This window comes from Dipodomys merriami, unplaced genomic scaffold (genome assembly GCF_024711535.1).
Source record: "Dipodomys merriami isolate MVZ:Mamm:240054 unplaced genomic scaffold, mDipMer1.0.p SCAF_534, whole genome shotgun sequence".
Lineage (NCBI taxonomy): Eukaryota > Metazoa > Chordata > Mammalia > Rodentia > Heteromyidae > Dipodomys > Dipodomys merriami.
In genome coordinates, this window is record NW_027206107.1 from 150,851 (window position 1) to 170,204 (window position 19,354).

General features: G+C 45.0%; 1 protein-coding gene across 6 annotated transcripts; it reads left to right on the plus strand.

The window, feature by feature from the left end:
* Positions 1 to 23: 23 nt before the first annotated feature.
* Positions 24 to 16,422, plus strand: LOC138811546 (zinc finger protein OZF). 6 transcript variants are annotated; one of them, XM_069999309.1, is made up of 3 exons: positions 24 to 41; positions 3,484 to 3,690; positions 12,260 to 16,422. In XM_069999309.1, the coding sequence occupies exon 3, from the start codon at positions 13,996 to 13,998 to the stop codon at positions 14,869 to 14,871; it is 876 nt and encodes a 291-aa protein (XP_069855410.1). In that variant the 5' UTR covers positions 24 to 41; positions 3,484 to 3,690; positions 12,260 to 13,995; the 3' UTR covers positions 14,872 to 16,422. The 6 variants fall into 6 exon arrangements, with proteins under 6 accessions (XP_069855410.1, XP_069855407.1, XP_069855406.1 ...); XM_069999306.1 differs by lacking the exon at positions 24 to 41 and adding an exon at positions 367 to 434; XM_069999305.1 differs by lacking the exon at positions 24 to 41 and adding an exon at positions 392 to 475.
* The last annotated feature ends 2,932 nt before the right edge of the window (positions 16,423 to 19,354 follow it).

Here is a 19,354-nt window from a genome sequence, read left to right on the forward strand (position 1 = left end):
TAGTTCAGCGCCCACCAGCCACGATCAAGATGGCGCGTCTTGTAAGTCCGGGCTAGGCCCGTTCGGAGACTGCGCAGGAGCTATCAGGGGGACTATCACTCTAGACATCCCTATACAGATTATTTAATCCCAAGGAAGGACATTTGCCTCAACAATTGCAAATTCATGGGGGGAGACGGACATATTTGGAGGGGAGGGGAGGTAGGGGGAAATAAAGAGACTACAGATCCGCGATGCCTTACGGGAAATGTAGTCCCATCGAGCGGCGGCAAAGGCTAGGGGCGGGGAACGGCGTTGTTAGTCACAGAACGATTGGGCCTGGCCTACGTGAAGGAGCCCAGCCGCGTCGCGGTGGCTTCTGGGAGTGCTCTCTCGCCTTCAGCAGTGCGCAGGCGCAGCGCACCGGGAGTGGACATTTTGGTCTTTGTCCGCGGGTCAGTACGGCCTCTGGGTCCACGTGGCGCGAAAGTAGGAGGTGGGATCTGGGCGTTTTGGGTCGGTCGGGTCGGGGAGGTTGAAGGGAGGGTTCCCGGTCGCTCCGCGGCGCGGCGCGGGATCGAGGAACAAGGGTTAAGCGATGGTGGCCTTCGGGGAGGAGGCGGGACGGGGGAGGGGGAGGGCGGGCTCTGAGCTCGGGTGACCCTGGATTTGACCGCCAAGTTTGACCTGTCAACGGGGAACGGAGGAGTTCAGGGTGCGACCGCCAGCAGTCGGTGAGGAGGAGCCGCGGACTCGGGCGGCGTCGAGGTTTAAAGCCTCAGCCTCACTTCCGTTATCGGAAGTGCGGATAATGGGGAGGGGGCCATCTTTCAGGGAGCATCCGCTGGCCTGGGAGCTTGAAAAGGGTTGGAGGAGACGGAGTCAGTCACTCCCAGGAGATAGGAACTAATGATTTTTAAGATTTGTGCCAGTTTGGGGGCTGGTACTGAGCGTCTAGTCGGTGTCCTTGAGCTTCCCCCCCCCCCCCCAGTCCTAATGCTGTAACACTTGAGTCAAAGCTCCACTTGTAGCTTTTTAATGGCTAATTGGAGATAAGAGTCTCACGGACTTTCCTGCACAAGTTGGCTTCGAACCTGGGTCCTCAGATCTTGGCTACCTGAGTAGCTGGGATGACAGGCGTGAGCCACTGGTGGGTGCCCTGCTCGAGTTTTATTAATAGTAAATTTGGTGCGTGATGGTGGAGGGTTTCCATGTGATTTTTTTCATTAATGGTTAAGTTTGTACGTGAGAAAAGTGCACTGTTAGGACGAAATGTTTATCTTTAAAACGTTGAAAAACAGGCTGGGAATGTATTTTAGTTGCTTGGCATGCATGATACCCTGGGTTCAATTCCTCAGTACCATATAAACAGAAAAAGCCAGAAGTGGTGCTATAGGTCAAGTGGTAGAGTGCTAGCCTTGAGCAAAAAAGCTCAGGGACAGTGCCCAGGTCCTGAGTTTAAGCCCCAGGACTAGACCCCCCCCCCAAAAAAAAAAGTTGGAAAAATGTTTTTAAAACAGTTGTACACAAAAAAACCTGCATTTATTTAGTTTGCTGGTCCTGGGCTTGAACTCAGGGCCTTGGCTCTGTCCCTGAACCTCTCTGTGCTCAAAGCTAGCACTCTACCACTTACTTGAGCCACAGCGCCACTTCTGGCTTTTTCTGTTTATGTGGTACCCAGGGCTTCATGCATGCTAGGTAAGCACTTTAACACTAAGCCTCATTCCCAGCCCAAACACATTTATTTTTGAGGTAAAATATATATTATCTCTTTTATTTAAACTAGAGTAACTGATAGGAATTTTTTTTGTTATGCAGTGCTTACTTCAGACTCAAATTTTTGATCTTCAAACTACTAAGTCCTCAGATGTCAGCTTCTGAAGTGGCTATGATTGATTACAGGCATGGGCCAGTGATGCCCAGCTCTAACTTCTTAATGAGTCCCAAGTTTTCTTAGATTGTGTGAATTTTCTTACATAAGGAGAAAATTACTTCAGTCACCTCTCAGACCCCTTTCACATACCTTTAAGGATTAAGTGATAATTGGGTACCAAATTAAGATATGCAAATCAGTAAGTAGCCTTTGAATTTACCAACAGCCAATTTAGGAGCTATAGTTGAAGAAAACTAGTTCTTACAATAACAATACATTGATGAAAGCTAGGCACAAATGGCTCACACCTGTAATCTTAGCTACCCAGGGGGCTGAGATGCAGGATCCTCAGTGGCATAAGCCACTGGTGCCCAGCTCCCTGAGCTTTTTTGTTCAAGGACAGCACTCTACCACTTGGTTCACACCTCCACTTCCATTTTCTTTTTCTTTTTTTTTTTGGGGGGGGGGGGTCCAGTCGTGGGGCTTGAACTCTGGGCCTGGACACTGTCCCTCAGCTCTTCAGCTCAAGGCTAGCACTCTACCACTTGAGCCGCAGCACCACTTCCGGTTTTTTTCTTTTTTGCTTATGTGGTGCTGAGGAATCAAACCCAGGGCCTCATGCATGCAAGGCAAACGCTCTACCACTGAGCCACCTTCCCAGCCCGGAAACTAATTTTTTTTTTTTTTTTGGTCAGCTGTGTGGTTTGAACTCTGTGCCTGAACGCTGACCTTGAGCTCTTCAGCTCAAGGAAAGTGCTCTACTACTTGAGCTACAGTGCCACTTCTACTTCCAGTTTTCTTTGGTAGATAATTAGAGACATGCATCTTATGGACTTTTTCTTCCCCAGGCTGGCTTAGAACTACAATCTTCAGATCTCAGCCTCCTGAGTAGGTAGGGTCATAGGTGTGAACCATCAGCACCCAGCTTTGAATTTATCTATGTGAATAAAATTATGGAATTTAATTCTCCCTCCATTTCTAGATGTAGGGAGACTTAACATTTCTTTTTTTTTTTTTTTTTTTTTTGTCGGTCGTGGGGCTTGAACTCTGGGCCTGAGCGCTGTCCCTCAGCTCTTCAGCTCAAGGCGAGCACTCTACCACTTGAGCTACAGCGCCACTTCCGGTTTTCTGGTGGTTTATTGGAGATAGGAGTCTCACGGTCTCTCCTGCCTGGGCTGGCTTTGAACCGCGATCCTCAGATCTCAGCCTCCTGAGTAGCTAGGATTACAGGCGTGAGCCACCAGCGCCCGGCGAGACTTAACATTTCTTAGTATTATTATTTTTATTTTTTATTTTTGTTGGTCGTGGGACTTGAACTCTGGGCCTGGGCGCTGTCCCTCAGCTCTTGAGCTCAAGGCTAGCACTCTACCACTTCAGCTGCAGCACCACTTCTGGTTTTCTGGTGGTTCATTGGAGATAAGAGTCTCACACACTTTATTGCCCAGGCTGGCTTTGAACCACAATCCTCAGATCAGCCTCCTGAGTAGCTATGATGACAGGCATGAGCACCAGTGCCCCGCTTTCTTCGTATTATTGAAATGTGGGATTCAAAAAGCTCCAGAGGCGTTGGTCAAATGCTTGTGTTCTTTAGTCGCGAAGGCAAAAAGTCATTATTTTGTTCTATTTCACAGCCTGCCTCCTTTGCATCTCTGGAAAGGACTTTTTCCCCTCCTCAGAAGCCCCATAGGCCCCTGGGCTTCACCTGAAACCTACGATGGTACTTCTGCCCTGGCATTAACATTTTAGTGCCGTGCCATTTTCCCAAAAGCAGATTATAAAGAGGCCAAACTATCTGAATCCTGCATTCATGGAGAAAAGTGGAAAGGAAGTCTGTTCAGGTGAGTAATGACAACCAGACCTGCATAGTTCAGTCAACATTGAAACATTTGAAATATGTGGAAACTATTTTCTTTTTTTTTTTTGGTCGGTCATAGGGCTTGAACTCTTGGCTTGGTCACTGTCCCTGTGCTCTTCAGCTCAAGGTGAGAGCTCTACTGCTTCAGCCACAGGGCCACTTCTGGTTTTCTGGTGGTTTATTGGAGATAAGAGTCCCATGTATTTTCTTACCTGGGCTGGCTTTGAACCATGATCCTCAGATCTCAACCTCCTGAGTAGCTAGGATTACAGGCATGTGCCACTGGCACCCGGCAAGACATTTTCTTGTAGGACTTAGCCATGGGCTATCACTTGCTATGAGTTCCCTATGTATCAGGGTAACATTTCCAGATTCTAGGGGACCAGGTTCCCATTTTATTTCGGATTATATACTTTATATTATATACTTTATACTTTAAATTCTTTAATTTTTCCTACCAGTACTGGAGACTTTATGATTAAGTGGGTACTCTACCACTGAATGTTCCTTCAGTTTTACTTTTTTTTTTGTCGGTCATGGGGCTTGAACTCTGGGCCTGAGCGCTGTCCCTCAGCTCTTCAGCTCAGGGCTAACACTCTACCACTTGAACTACAACGCCACTTCCTGTTTTCTGGTGGTTTATTGGAGATAAGAGTTTCACGGATTTTTTTTGCCCAGGCTGGCTTTGAACCATGAAACTCAGATTTCAGCCTCCTGAGTAGCTAGGATTACATGCACCAGCCACTGGCACCCGGCTTTAGTCTTACTTTGTACTAATTATTTTTGGGATGATGTCTCACCTGCTCAGGCATATTCCTGCACCACAGTCCACCTATGTAGGCTTTCTGTTGGGTGGAGTCTTTTAAGTCTTTTATGTCCAGGCTGGCTTAGAACTATAATCTGCCTCATCTCTGCCTTCCGTACAGCTAAGATAACAGAAGCATGTCACCACCGCCATCTATCGGTTTGTGTTGTGGTCTTTTGTATTCCTGGTCTATAATCACTATCCTCCTGTTCTTAGCCTTTTTGGTAGCTTGGATTTACAACAGGAGCAATGCCCAGCTTTATACTTTGTGTTTGCCATCTTTGTTGTGAACTCTAAAGTCTCATATCCAGTTCATATTATCCTATGTGTATAAATACATTTCCTTAGGCATTATGCTTTACAGGTTTGTTCGTTTGTTTTTTACCGGTCATGGGGCCTGAACTCTGGGCCTGGGCACTGTCCCTCAGCTCTTCAGCTCAAGGCTAGTGCCCTACCACTGGAGCCATAGCACCACTTCCAGCTTTTTCTGCTTATGTGGTGCTGAGGAATTGAACCCAGGGCCTCATGCATGCAAGGCAAGCACTCTACCACTGAGCCACCTTCCCAGCCCCTTTACAGGTTGTGTTTGCACATCATCTGATTCTTAGCTTCCTTCTTTACCACCACTTCATTCTCTCTCCCTTTTTTTAAAATCAGTTTTTCTTTTTCTTTTTTTGGTTGTGGGGCTTGAACTCTGGGCCTGAGCGCTGTCCCTCAGCTCTTCAGCTCAAGGCTTGCGCTCTACCTCTTGAGCTACAGCGCTACTTCCGGTTTTTCTAGTGGTTTATTGGAGATAAGAGTTTCACGGACTTTCCTGCCCGGGCTGGCTTTGAACCGCGATCCTAAATGTTAGCCTCCTGAGTAGCTAGGATTACAGGCGTGAGCCACTGGCACCCGGCTTCTTTTTTCTTTTTTGTCAGTCATGGGCCTTCAACTCTGGGCCTGGGCACTGTCCCTCAGCTTTTCAGCTCAAGGCTGGTGCTCTACCACTTGTGCCACAGTGCCACTTCCAGTTTTCTGGTGGTTTATTGGAGATAAGAGTCTCACAGACTTTCCTGCTGGCTTGGAACTGCAATCCTCAGATCTCAGCCTCCTGACTAGCTAGGATTACAGGCTTGAGCCACCGCCCCTGGCTCACTTCTCATTCTTTCAGTGGTCAAATGTCTCAGGATTATATTTCACATGTGTATCCCTACTTCCCATTGTCTCTTGTTTTTGTTTTTGGCAGTACTGTGGATTGAATTTATAGTTGGTTTTGTTTTATTTTGTGCAAGTACTGGAGTAGGAGGTCAGCCAGGACAACATTAGCATGAGGTATCTCAAAACAAAATATGAGTCAAAGGGCTGAGAATGTTGCTCAAATGGTAGACTACTTAGGGATTTGAGAGGCCCTTTGTTCAGTGTTCCATCCTTTATTTATTTATTTATTTATTTTGGTCCGGTTGTGGGGCCTGAACTCTGGGCCTGGGCGCTGTCCCTCAGCTCTTGGCTAGCTAGCATTCTACCACTTGAGCCATAGCGCCACTTCTGGCTTTTTTTTTTTTTTATCTGCTTATGTGGTGCTGAGGAATTGAACCCAGGGCCTCATGCATGCAAGGCAAGTGCTCTACCACTGACCCAACTTCCCAGCCCTTTAAAAGAAAAAAATTAAATTGTTAGTGACCAAGACAGTTAATTCCTCCCTCCTAGGAGCTATGTTGTAACAGAAGATAGACTGTGAAGGTCTAAGTAAAAAGTATATTCCATGGCTTGGCACTGGTGACTCAAAGTTGTAATTTTAGTTACTAAGGAGGATCCTCGTTGGAGACTAGCCCAAATTTAAAAAAAAAAAAAAAAAAAAGGCTATGACACTCGAATAATCAGCATAGCCAGGTGCAAGTGGCTCACACCTGTCATCCTAGCTACTCAGGAGGCTGAGAACTGAGGATTATGGAGCCTGGGCAGGAAAGTACACGAGACTCTTAGCTCTAATAAACTACTCAGAAAAAGCTACATGTGGTGCTATAGCTCAAATGGTAGACCACTAGCTGTGAGCAAAAGAAGCTCTGGGACAGCACCCAGTTCCAGGACTGGCAAAAAAATAAATAAAACAATCAGCATGAAGCAAGACTAGAGCCATATCTCACGTGGTAGAGCACTAGCAATGAGTAAACAAGCCAAGCAAATACCAGTTCCTGAGTTCAAGCTTGGGTACTGTCATGAAAACAAGCCAAATGTGGTAGTGGTGGATGCCTGCTATCCCAGAACAGGAGAGGTAGAAGATCCTGAATATAAGGCCAGCTACAGCTACGTAGTGAGACTGTCTCAAGAAAAAAAAAACAACCCAGAATTTTTAATGTTTTCACCATAAAGCAATGATTAAAATTTGAGGAGAAGCCCGGTGCCGGTGGCTCACGCCTGTAATCCTAACTACTCGGGAGGCTGAGATCTGAGGATTGCAGGTCAAAGCCAGCCCCAGCAGGAAAAGTCCATGAGACACTTCTCTTCAATAAACCACTGAGAAAACTGGAAATGATGCTGTGGCTCAAGTGGTAGAGCACTAGCCTTGAGCTGAAGAGCTGAGGGACAACGCTCAGGCCCAGAGTTCAGGCCCCATGACCAAAAAAAAAAAAAATTGAGAAGAAGCATATTTAACCTATGTTAAACATATATGATTTATCTCATAATAAAAATATTGTTATGTATATAATTATAGTTTTATTTTGTGTGCATGTGTGTGTGCTCATCTTGGGGCTTGAACTCAGGGCCTGAGCACTATCCTTGAGCTTTCGATTTTTGGTGGCTATAATTGGAGATTGGACTTTCTTTTTTTGGGGTGGGGCGGGGAGGTGTCCAGTCATGGGGCCTGAACTCTGGGCCTGGGCGCTGTCCCTCAGCTCTTCAGCTCAAGGCTAGCTCTCTACCACTTGAACCATAGCACCACTTCCTGCTTTTTTCTTTTGCTTATGTGGTGCTAAGGAATCGAACCCAGGACCTCAGGCATGCAAGTCAAGCGCTCTACCACTGAGCCACCTTCCCAGCCCAAGATTGGACTTTCTTGCTTTTGAGTCTTAGGGACTTCTCTTACTCTTCTGGCTTTCAACTGCAATTCTCAGATCTCATTTTTCTGAGTAGCTAGGATTACAGGCATGAACCACTGAGGCCCAGCTTTGTTCCTGAGATTTTTTTTTTTTTTTTTTTTTTTTTGCTCCTGGCTTGCTTTCTACCACTTCATCCGTAGGTTCAATTTTAGCTTTTGGTAGGTAACTGGAGACAAGAATCTCACACATGGGCTGGGAATATGGCTTATTGGTAGAGTGCTTGCCTAGCATGCATGAAGCCCTGGATTCGATTCCCCAGTACCACATAAACAGGAAAAGCCGGAAATGGTGCTGTGGCTTAAGTGGTAAAGGATAGCCTTTGGCAAAAAAAGCTCAGGACAGATCCCAGGCCCTGAGTTCAAGCCCTAGGACTAGCAAAAAATAAAAAAGAGTCTCACAGACCTTCTTGCGCCTGCTGGTTTTGACTCTCAGTCCTTAGATCTCAGCATTTTGAGTAGGATTACATGCTTGAGCCACCAGAGGCCAACTATAATTATATTTTTTATATATCAGTTGTAAGTAAAAGTTAGACATTTCATTTTTTTTTTTGCCAGTTGTGGGGCCTCAACTCTGGGCCTGGGGGCTGTCCCTCAGCTCTTCAGCTCAAGGCTAGCGCTCTACCACTTGAGCTACAGTGCCACTTCTGGCTTTTTTTTTCTGCTTATGTGGTGCTGAGGAATTGAACCCAGGGCCTCATGCATGCAAGGCAAGCACTCTACCACTGAGCCACCTTCCCAGCCCCAAAGTTAGACATTTCAAATACATTATTGTACATTGCTTATTTGGGAGACACTGGTTTATTAAGTTATGCAGATGTTTCAGAAATTGACATTTCATTATACATTATAGAAGCATGTTAACATCACCAGTGACATGGACAATACACAATTTTGAAATTTTGATTTTTGTATTAAAACCTCAAATTTTATCATTGGCAGCATGCAGTATCAAAGTGGTTTTTTTTTATTGTGAAAATACCGTACAGAAGGGTTACAATTACATGGGCAAGGTAATGAGTACATTTCTTTTTTTTTTTTTTTTTTTGGGTCCGGTTGTGGGGCCTGAACTCTGGGCCTGGGCGCTGTCCCTCAGCTCTTCAGCTCAAGGCTAGCGCTCTACCACTTGAGCCACAGTGCCACTTCCGGCTTTTTTCTTTTTGCTTATGTGGTGCTGAGGAATCGAACCCAGGGCCTTGAGCATGCAAGGCAAGCGCTCTACCACTGAGCCACCTTCCCAGCCCAATGAGTACATTTCTTATCAAGCATTGTTGCCTCCTGTATTGTTCCAATTTTAGTATATGTGCTGTCAAAGCGAGCATGCAGAGTGGTTTTTCTTGAAATGACTTCCACCTATTTGAAGAAAATACTTTATGAGAAAAGTCAAGTCTGAGTAACTAAGACTGTACTTTCAGGGATCATTTTTTTAGTTTGTTACAAGTCCGAGTAACCATAGCATATAAGTTAATTTTCTTCCAAGTAAAATGGATGGCCTATGAAAACTTGTTGTTTACAATTTGACTAGTTACAACTTAAATGGAGTGTTTATGTTTACTTTATATACAACAGAGGTGGGGTTTTTTTTGGTGGGGGGGGGTCTGGTCGTGGGGCCTGAACTCTGGGCCTGGGCGCTGTCCCTCAGCTCTTCAGCTCAAGGCTAGCGCTCTCTACCACTTGAACCACAGTGCCACTTCCGGCATTTTTCTTTTTGCTTATGTGGTGCTGAGGAATCGAACCCAGGGCCTCAGGCATCAAGGCAAGCGCTCTACCACTGAGCCACCTTCCCAGCCCACAACAGAGGTGTTTGTATAGAATTTTTTTTGTGTGTGTGAGTATGGGACTTGAACTCATGGCCTGAGTGCTGTCCCTGAGCTTTTATGTTCAAGACTAGCACTTAACCACTTTGAGCTACAGCACCATTTCTGATTTTCTGATATTTTATTGGAGCTAAGAGTCTCACAGACTTTCCTGCCCAGCCTGGACTTGTAACTTGATCCTCAGATCACAGCCTTCTGAGTAGCTTAGGCTTACAGACATGAGCCACCAGCACGCATCTTTTTCTTTCTTTCTTCCTTTCTTTCTTCCTTTCTTCCTTTCTTTCTTCCTTTCTTCCTTCCTTCCTTCCTTCCTTCCTTCCTTCCTTCCTTTCTTTCTTTCTTTCTTTCTTTCTTTCTTTCTTTCTTTCTTTCTTTCTTTCTTTCTTTCTTTTTCTTTCTTTTTTTAATTCATTTGCTTCCTATACAGATACTATTTGCTATTCTTTTGTGAGACAGAGTCTTACTATGTAACCCTCCCTGGCCTGCTGGGACTTACATAGTCTTCCTTGCCTTAGCCTTCTAATTGTTATGTGGTTGGTTTCATATATTTTTCATAAAATCTCTTATAATTATTTTCCATAAATTCTTTTTCTTTTTTTTTTTTTTTTTGTCGGTCGTGGGGCTTGAACTCTGGGCCTGGGCGCTGTCCTTCAGCTCTTCAGCTCAAGGCGAGCGCTCTACCACTTGAGCTACAGCGCCACTTCCGGTTTTCTGGTGGTTTATTGGAGATAGGAGTCTCATGGTCTCTCCTGCCCGGGCTGGCTTTGAACCGCGATCCTCAGATCTCAGCCTCCTGAGTAGCTAGGATTACAGGCGAGAGCCACCAGCGCCCGGCTTCCATAAATTCTTATAATTTCCCCAGAAGGTTAAATCCTTTTCAGAGAGAGTTTTTCTTAAGTCTCAGACATTGTACAAATTTCTTCTCTCTTTCTCTCTTTCTCCTTCCTTTCTTTTTTCTCCTTCCTTCCTTCCTTCTTTCTTTTTTTTTTGGGGGGGGGGTCGAGTCGTTGGGCCTGAACTCTGGGCCTGGGCGCTGTCCCTCAGCTCTTCAGCTCAAGGTTAGCGCTCTACCACTTGAGCCACAGCGCCACTTCTGGCTTTTTTCTTTTTGCTTATGTGGTGCTGAGGAATCAAACCCAGGGCCTCAGGCAAGCAAGGCAAGCACTCTATCATTGAGCCACCTTCCCAGCCCTCTTTCTTTCTTTCTTTCTTTCTTTCTTTCTTTCTTTCTTTCTTTCTTTCTTTCTTTCTTTCTCTCTCTCTCTCTCTCTCTCTCTCTCTCTCTCTCTCTCTCTCTCTCTCTCTCTCTCTCTCTCTCTCTCTCTCTCTCTTTCTGTTGGCCATGGGGTTTGAATTTGGGGCTTGGGTACTATCCTTGAAGTCTTTTGCTCAAGGCTAGTGCTCCACCACTTTGAGCCACTGCCCTACTTTGGATTTTCTGGTGGTTAATTAGAGATAAGTTTCTTGTACTTTCCTGACAAGGCTGGTTTGAAACAGATCCTCAGCTCTCAGCCTCCTGAGTAACTGATATCTGGCCTGGTTGCATTTTTGGTTCTTTTTTCCTACTTTTTTTGGGGGGGAGTGGGTCATGGGGCTTGCACTCTGGGCCTGGGTGCTGTCCCTTAGCTCTTCAGCTCAAGGCTGTAGCCCTCACATAATACTACTTCAGTTTTCTGATGGTTAATTGGAAATAAAGAGTCTCATGGACTTTCCTGCTCAGATTGGCTTTGAACTGTAATCCTCAGATCTCAGCCTCCTGAGTAGCTAATACTACAGGTGTGAGCTACTGGCTCCTGGCTTTCCTACATATTTTGATCTCTCACCTTAGTGATATTCCTTAAATGTGTGTGGAATATTTGCTGCACAAGCTTTTAATGCTGATGCACCAAAAACAGACTGTAAGCTCTTCTTGTATGGGAAGCTTTAATGGTTAACCATAGAATGCTCACAGAAGGCCAGTCATCTCTCTGTAGAAGGATTGTACTGTCCTACTCTACAAAGTGAACTCTGCCAGACTCAGGTCATCTATTTTGGCTATGAAATATGAATACAAATGACATCTGTGTTGGGGGAGAGCATTGGAATTCAGTTTTTATGTGCCTTTTAGTTTCTCCATATCCTTTAATACCTCATAGGTGTGTATGCCTCAGTGCCCACATTTTTTTTGGCTTTATAGCTGTGGAGTGGAGTTCGCATCGTATAAATCTATTTACTGTTGTTAATTTCATGTAACTCTTCCCCACCTTTCATTTGCTAGGCGACCCTGGGTTTGGAGCGCCTCTAATTAAATTTCTATGGACAATACATTTTCATTTCATATGAAGGAGTGGTCCTTTACATTTCTCTAAACTCAGAAATACTATGTTTACTCAGATATCTATAAGAATTCTCTTCAAATTTATTAAGAAATACTGGTCATAGGCATTGTTTCATTCTGGGAGATGAGCTGCCAGTTAATTATCCTAAAATACAGTCTGTATTTTCACTGCTGGTAATGGGGAATTTCCACAATTTATAATGTTGATAAGCCAGGTGATGGTAGCTTACGCATGTATTCCTAGCTACTCAGGAGGCTGAGATCTGTGGATTGTGATTCAGAGCCAGCCTGGGCAAGGGGGTCTGTGAGACACTCATCTTCAATGAACCACCAAAAATCCAGAAGTGGTGCTGTGGCTCAAAGTGGTAGAGTGCTAGCCTTGAGCTGAAGAGCTCAGGAACAGTGCCCTGGACTTACGTTCAAGCCCATGACAAAAAACAAAGATAACCTCAAAGTAGTTGAATAGTTAAAATGTGCCATCTGTAGTATTGAGCACTTACAACTAATTTCTTTATTGTTCTTTGCGTTCTATTTCAGAAGAAGCCTGAGAAGATGATGAGCAGTTAGAGATACATCAGAACTTGGACACAAATTGCATCCATCATCAATAAAGCACAGACTGAGGAAAGGAGCACTGCATATAAGGCAATTGTAAAATAATCCTTCTGCTCACAGGCCTTATTTTATTTTTTGTTCTAGTCCTGGGTCTTAAACTCAGGGCCTGAGTACTGCCCCTGAACTTTTTTAAAAGCTCAAGATGACAATTTGAGTTGCAGCCCACTTCTGGATTTTTCCCCCCATAGTTAATTGGCGATAAGTATCTCATTGCAATAAGAGCCTTGTAGACTTTATTGCCTAGGCTGGCTTCAAACTGTGATCCTCAGATCTCAGCCTCCTGAGTAACCAGGGCCTGGCATAGCCCTTCTTCATTTTTGTCCATTTTTGGGCTTGAACTCAGGGTCTAAGTGCAGTCCCTGAGCTCTTTTGCTTAAGGCTAGTGCTCTACCACTTTGAGCTACAGCTCTACTTTGGGTTTTCAGTGGTTCATTGGATATAAAAGTCTTACCAGGATTTTAATAACTAGGCTGGCTTTGAGCTGTAATCCTCAGATCTCAGCCTCCTGAAAAGCTAAGATTAAAGGTGTTAGCCACCAGCACCCAGCTTTTTTTTTTCTTTCTCTCTTTTTTTTGTTGGTTGTGGGGCTGGAACTCTGGGCCTTGGTGCTGTCCCTGCGCTCTTCAGCTCAAGGCAAGCAGTCTACGGCTTGAGCCACGATGCCACTTCCAGTTTTCTAGTGGTTTATTGAAGATAAGAGTCTCACGGACTTTCCTGTCCAGGCTGGCTTTGAATCTCGATCCTCAGATCTCAGCCTCCTGAGTAGCTAGGATTATAGGAGTGAGCCACCAGTGCCCGGCTCCAGCTTTTTTTTTTTTTTTTGGTCCGGTTGTGGGCCTGAACTCTGGGCCTGGGCGCTGTCCCTCAGCTCTTCAGCTCAAGGCTAGCACTCTACCACTTGCCATAGCGCTGCTTCCGACTTTTTTTTTCTGCTTATGTGGTGCTGAGGAATCGAACCCAGGGCCTCATGCATGTAAGGCAAGCACTCTACCACTGAGCCACCTTCCCAGTCCTCCAGCTGTTTTTTTTAAAGCAACACTTTTTCGATGTTTGAATTTGAGGCACACTTTATCCATAAATAGGCAAGAAGGTATAGGAAAGAATCAGCAGTATTATTAGTTTGGAAATCTTCTACCACAGCCTACTTCTTGGGGTAGTAACCTCTTTGTAAGGATAAAGCAGAATGGAAATGACAGAGTTTTAGTTTAAAAACTTTGTGTCCCATCTGTTAACAGAGCATTCCCACTAGAGAAAAATCCTATGAATTTTCCACACACAGGAAGTCTTGTGCTCACGTATCTCATCTTACTGAGTGTTGAAGTCATGCTGAGGCCAAGCCCTGTGCTTCTAAGGATTAGTGAAAAGCCCTCAGCTAGATGACAGTTCTCACTGAGTGGCAGAAAACACGTGCTGGAGAGAAACCCTGATTCTGGCAAAATTTTATTGAATAGTAAGAAACTTGTACTGTAGAGACAGGTTGGAATATACTCTTTTATAAGTCTCTCAAACCTTGTCCATTACTATGTAGCTGAGAGGTCAGACGTAGCCTTTATAAATGTAAGAAATGTGGAAATACCTTCAGCCAAGAGTAAATCTTTGTTCATCAAAAAAATTCTATTGTACACAACCCTTGTGACTTTGTAAGAGCCTCCTTTCAGATGTCCCGCTCCAGTCAGAGAATCTGTAGCGGGGAGCACCCCTATGCCTGTAAGGTATGTGGGAAAATTTTCAGCCACAAGTCAAGTCTCACTGAGCATGAGCATTTTCATAATAGAGAGAAACCATTCGAGTGTAATGAATGTGGGAAAGCCTTTAGCCAAAAGCAGTATGTCATTAAGCACCAGAACACTCATACTGGAGAGAAGCTTTTTGAATGTAACGATTGTGGGAAGTCCTTTAGTCAAAAAGAAAACCTGCTTACCCATCAAAAAATTCACACTGGAGAGAAACCTTTCCAGTGCAAAGACTGTGGGAAAGCTTTCATTCAGAAATCAAATCTTATCAGACACCAGAGAACTCACACAGGAGAGAAGCCGTTCATATGTAAGGAGTGTGGGAAAACCTTTAGTGGCAAGTCAAACCTTACCGAGCATGAGAAAATTCATATTGGAGAGAAACCCTTTAAATGTAATGAGTGTGGAACAGCTTTTGGCCAGAAGAAGTACCTCATAAAGCATCAGAACATTCATACTGGAGAGAAGCCCTATGAATGTAATGAGTGTGGAAAAGCCTTCTCCCAGCGAACATCACTCATCGTGCATGTGAGAATCCATTCAGGGGACAAACCTTATGAATGCAATGTTTGTGGCAAAGCCTTCTCCCAGAGCTCCTCTCTCACTGTGCATGTGAGAAGCCATACAGGTGAGAAACCCTACGGGTGTAATGAGTGTGGGAAAGCCTTCTCTCAGTTCTCTACTCTAGCTCTGCACTTGAGAATACACACAGGTAAGAAGCCATACCAATGTAGTGAGTGTGGCAAGGCTTTCAGCCAGAAGTCACACCACATTAGACATCAGAAAATTCATACTCATTAAAGACCTCTCTTGAGTGTATTCAAAATGCAAAAGTAATGGCCAGGAGCTTACACTTCACAGCGCATCATAAAAAGTCATCTTAGTTGTAAAGCACTGCAAGTCAGGTGAACATTAGCAAATGCTAAAATGTTATGGGACAGCAGAGAAATACTGAGAAAGGCATCAGTATGATTTAAAAGCCTGTGCCCAACGAGAAAAGCCTACAGCGAGCAGAAGAGGTAATGTTTGAAACCTGAGACACATTTCCACTGAAACACAAATCAGAAAATATCCCTGTTGTTGCTCTTTTCTAGTGTTATATAGGAAAAATAAGCTGTATTAGAAGGGGAGAGACAAAAATATGGTCTATAAATCATAAAAAATTCTTGTATTGATAGAATAGAGCAGAAAAGATTGCAGAAAAAGACCCATGCATTTATGAGAACTTAGCATATGAAAGAAATGGTTTTGGGGAGATGAAATGTCCAAAATGTTTGATTAATGGAGGTAATATTTTTTCTAGTAGGGGGAGGGGAGATAGATCATGATCTATACATAAAAGTCAAATCCATGGAGATTGACAACCAAAATAGGACCTTGGAAGTAGAAATAACTCCTTGTAACATTTAAAAATATTGCTAGCCAGGCGCTGGTGGCTCATGCCTGTAATCCTACCTACTAGGAAGGCTGAGATTTGAGGATCACGGTTCAAAGCCAGCCCAGGCAGGAAAGTCCTGAGACAAGTTATCTCTAATAAACCACCAGAAAACTGGAAGTGGTGCTGTGGCTCATGTGGTTGAGTGCTAGCCTTGAGCTGAAGAGCTAAGGGACAGCACCCAGGCCGAGTTCAGTCCCCACAACCAACAAAAGAAAAAAAAAAAAAAGTTTATCTTTGCAGTTCCTTTTGTATGCTCAGGAAATTTATATCCCAGAAAACATGATGTGGCTTGACTTTACATGGTAGATAAATAGGAGAAACAACTGAAATGTCATCAGGATGAAATACACATCTGTCAAATGCAACAAATGACATCCATATGTCTAGGAGCAAAGGCATCTGAAATGATGTTGCAAAATGACATATATACAGTGACTTTGTAAATTTGAATTATATGTTCCTTTATGAAATCTAGTTCTTTATATTGGTAATCGATTCATGTATGTATGTATGTATGTATGTAAAAGTGAGATGAATTGGAAGGATACAGCCAAGCTTGTGACGGCCTGTGAAGGAGTGTGGGAAGTTGGGTGGGGAGGGACTTCAGTTTTCATAGACTCATTCATTTCTCTTTAAAGACTGCAAGTAAATATACAACCATACTGGCTCATTCTGGATTATGGTATATGGATAATCTTCTCTTATTTTTTGTACTTTTCTGTATTTTTAAATTTTCTCAAAAAGGGGTTGAGGGTGGGAACTGTACTTGTAGAAATGATATAACTCATTAATTCCCAGTCAGATACTAAACTTTTTATAGAAAATATTTCTAAAATTTTATCAACAATGAATGGATGACTTGCTCTATGTAACATGAAATTATCTATTTTATTAAAATTAAAAACAATGCCAAACGTGCTTCTTTCCTTTTAACGTATGCACTATAATATTTGTCCTGGGAGTTCTTAACATTTTACAACATTGAGCTTAAAAAATTTAGTTCTCATTAAACATTAGGGTACACAGCAAACTTCATTGAATGTGTGTGTGTGTGTGTGTGTGTATAATTTTTTTTTGGGGGGGGGGTCGGCCTGGGCGCTGTCTCAGCTCTTCAGCTCAAGGCGAGCCCTCTACCACTTGAGCCACAGCGCCACTTCTGGTTGCTGGTGGTTAATTGAAGATGAGCATCATGGACTTTTCTGCCTGGGCTGGCTTTGAACCTTTTCTCAGATATCAGCTTCCTGAGTAGCTAGGATTACAGGCGTGACTCACCGGCGCCTGGTGCAAATGTTTTATGTTTGCAGTTGCATTCCAAGTATTTTGAAAATTTTTATTTTTTTGTGCCAGTTTTTGGCCTAGACACTGTCCAAGGCTAGCCTTGCGCGAAAATAAAAACTCAGGGGCAGCTCTCGGGCCCTGTGTTAAACCTGGCACTAAATACAATAGTTGTCAGTAACCAAGCCATTAAAAGGCAATGAGGACAGCCGGGCGCTGGTGGCTCACGCCTGTAATCCTAGCTACTCAGGAGGCTGAGATCTGAGAATCGCGGTTCAAAGCCAGCCCGGGCAGGAGAGACCGTGAGACTCCTAAAAAAAAAAAAAAGGCAATGAGGAAATTCATATTAAGGAAATTGTTCTAGAAAGGCTGTGTATGATTCCACATTCTAGGAAAGGTAAAAGTATGAGGTGTCACACCAAAGAATGCATCCAACAATTTGACAGTGACTGAAGGGCTTTGGTAGCAACAAACTGTTAAGGTGGAATTTGGAGAGCTTTCACTGACAAAATTCCATCCAGATACAGGTTTTGGACTTCGGTTCATGGCAGGGACTACACTCCCCAGCAGCCTTTGCGGCTTATGTTAACGAGCGTTCTGGACTACATTTCCCAGTATTAACCACGCAGTAACAGTTTCTTCTGGACAACATTTCCCAGGGAGAAGGACGTCCTGACAGTTACGGTTTCCTGCCAGGTCCCTCTCTGGCTGGAGGCTGGCACTCGGGGAAAGTCTTTGCCTTGGTCCAAGTCTTGAAATCGCTCCTTCAGTTGCCTGGTTGGGAGCTGAACACGTGGTGCTGCCTCGCAGCCGGTACTTCCGGAGGCCTCGGTGGGCTGCACCGGTCCAGTCAGCGGGCGGCCGGCGCGTGCAGCTCGTGTCCGGTGGGGTCGGCGGAGGTGGAGCCGGAGTGGAGGCCCGAGCGACGGTGAGGGTGCTGGCCGGAGGGGACCATCTGCGACGCGGTGGGCGGTGTTCGAGACCGTTCCAGGCCGGTGCCCCGCCCACGGAGGCGGGGCCTGGGTACGTTTGTGACGACACAGCTGGGTCAGAGTGCTTGTGACGTGTGTGGTGACCCGAGTGTTTCGGTGGTGATGGCTGTTGGAGGTGGTGAGACCTCTTCAGTTCTGTGTCTGGGTTTGGAGTTGGTGGATTGTGGCGATGTGGTAGTATTCTGTGGACCTTTGACTCTGCCTGCCCGTGTAGGAGTGGGTAGGACTTGAGCTGTGATGGGGTGGCGTGGGGAGGTGTCCGTTCAATGTTCCTAGGGTCTCAAACATTGGTCTCGTGACTGTGCAATGCTGCTTCCATGTGGTTGTTACTATTTGTTAATGGATGTCGTACTATTTGTTAATGGATGTGTGTGTGTCTGTGTTGTTGTCCCCTTGGTGTTGCCCTTTAGCTGGATCTTTGAGCCGAGTGTGACAAGTGTCCACTGGACATTGTGCGGACTGTAGAAGTATAACTGACAAAGAAGAGTGGTCCAGAATCTTATTTCTGTGTTGTTGTTTTGTTTTTGCCAGTCCTGGGACTTGAACTCAGGGCCTGGGCACTGTCCCTGAGCTGCTTTTTGCTCAAGGCTAGCACTCTACCACTTGAGCCACAGCGCCACAGTTATGACCTGAAAAGAGCGAGACAATACATCGAAGCACGGTTAAAGATAACAAATTTACACTATTTACACCGGAAAGGGGGCCTGCCTTGTCCTGGGCTAGATACCAGAACCAAGAGCAGCCTCGACCACCAAACCTCCAAGCCCTGCCTTTGTTAGTCGGTCTGCAAACCTCCAAACCTTAGACCTCCAGAGCTCCAAAGCTCCAAACTTCCAAATGGGAAGGCTTTTCCTTTTCTTTCCTTCCTCCTTCTCTGCAGGCCTCTCCATAGGCCTGCCCTGCCCAGCCCTGCCTCTTCCCTGCCTTCTCCTCCGGCTCTCTTTCTCTCTGCGCTCTCTCTCTACACTCCCCCCCTACTCCCACAGGACTGACAGTTTTCCCCCTAACGGTTTCCAACTTCCATTCATGCTCCTCCCCCAAGCTGCCCACTGTCCAATCACTTCTTGACCGCTCAGCATGTGGGGTTTGACGTGCCACCCCTCCAGCACACCACGCCCCTTTCAGCGCCCCTCCAGCAGTAAGTCCTGTGGCACGGTGACATCAGCCCCTCGATGCTCCACTCCCTCCAGTCAGCCGGGCCACAGGGCCCTGGTGATAATTGGGCCCTGCTGATTACCGGGGAGCCCCCATGGGTTATTATACCACTTCCAGCTTTTTCTGTTTATATGGTATTGAAACATTGAACCCAGGTCTATATTCATACTAGGCAAGCACTCTATCACTGAGCCAAAATCCCATCCCCCAAGGTTTCATTTTAATGAGAATTTGCCAGTTTGAGTAACTGCTACCTTTCTGTACTGATTTCATTAAGAACTTTCTCTCTAGGATGGGTGCTGTTAAGAAAGGTCTGAGATGCTTGACAGTATCTTCCATCCCTGAAAAGATTAACATCCTTGGATAGAAAATACATATGCATATACCAAAACACCTGAACCAGAAAATATACAGCAGTATTTTT

What these genes read in the sequence shown, in the direction of transcription:
- LOC138811546 (XM_069999309.1), top strand. Translation starts at nt 13,996, where the DNA reads ATGTCCCGCTCCAGTCAGAGAATCTGTAGCGGGGAGCACCCCTATGCC.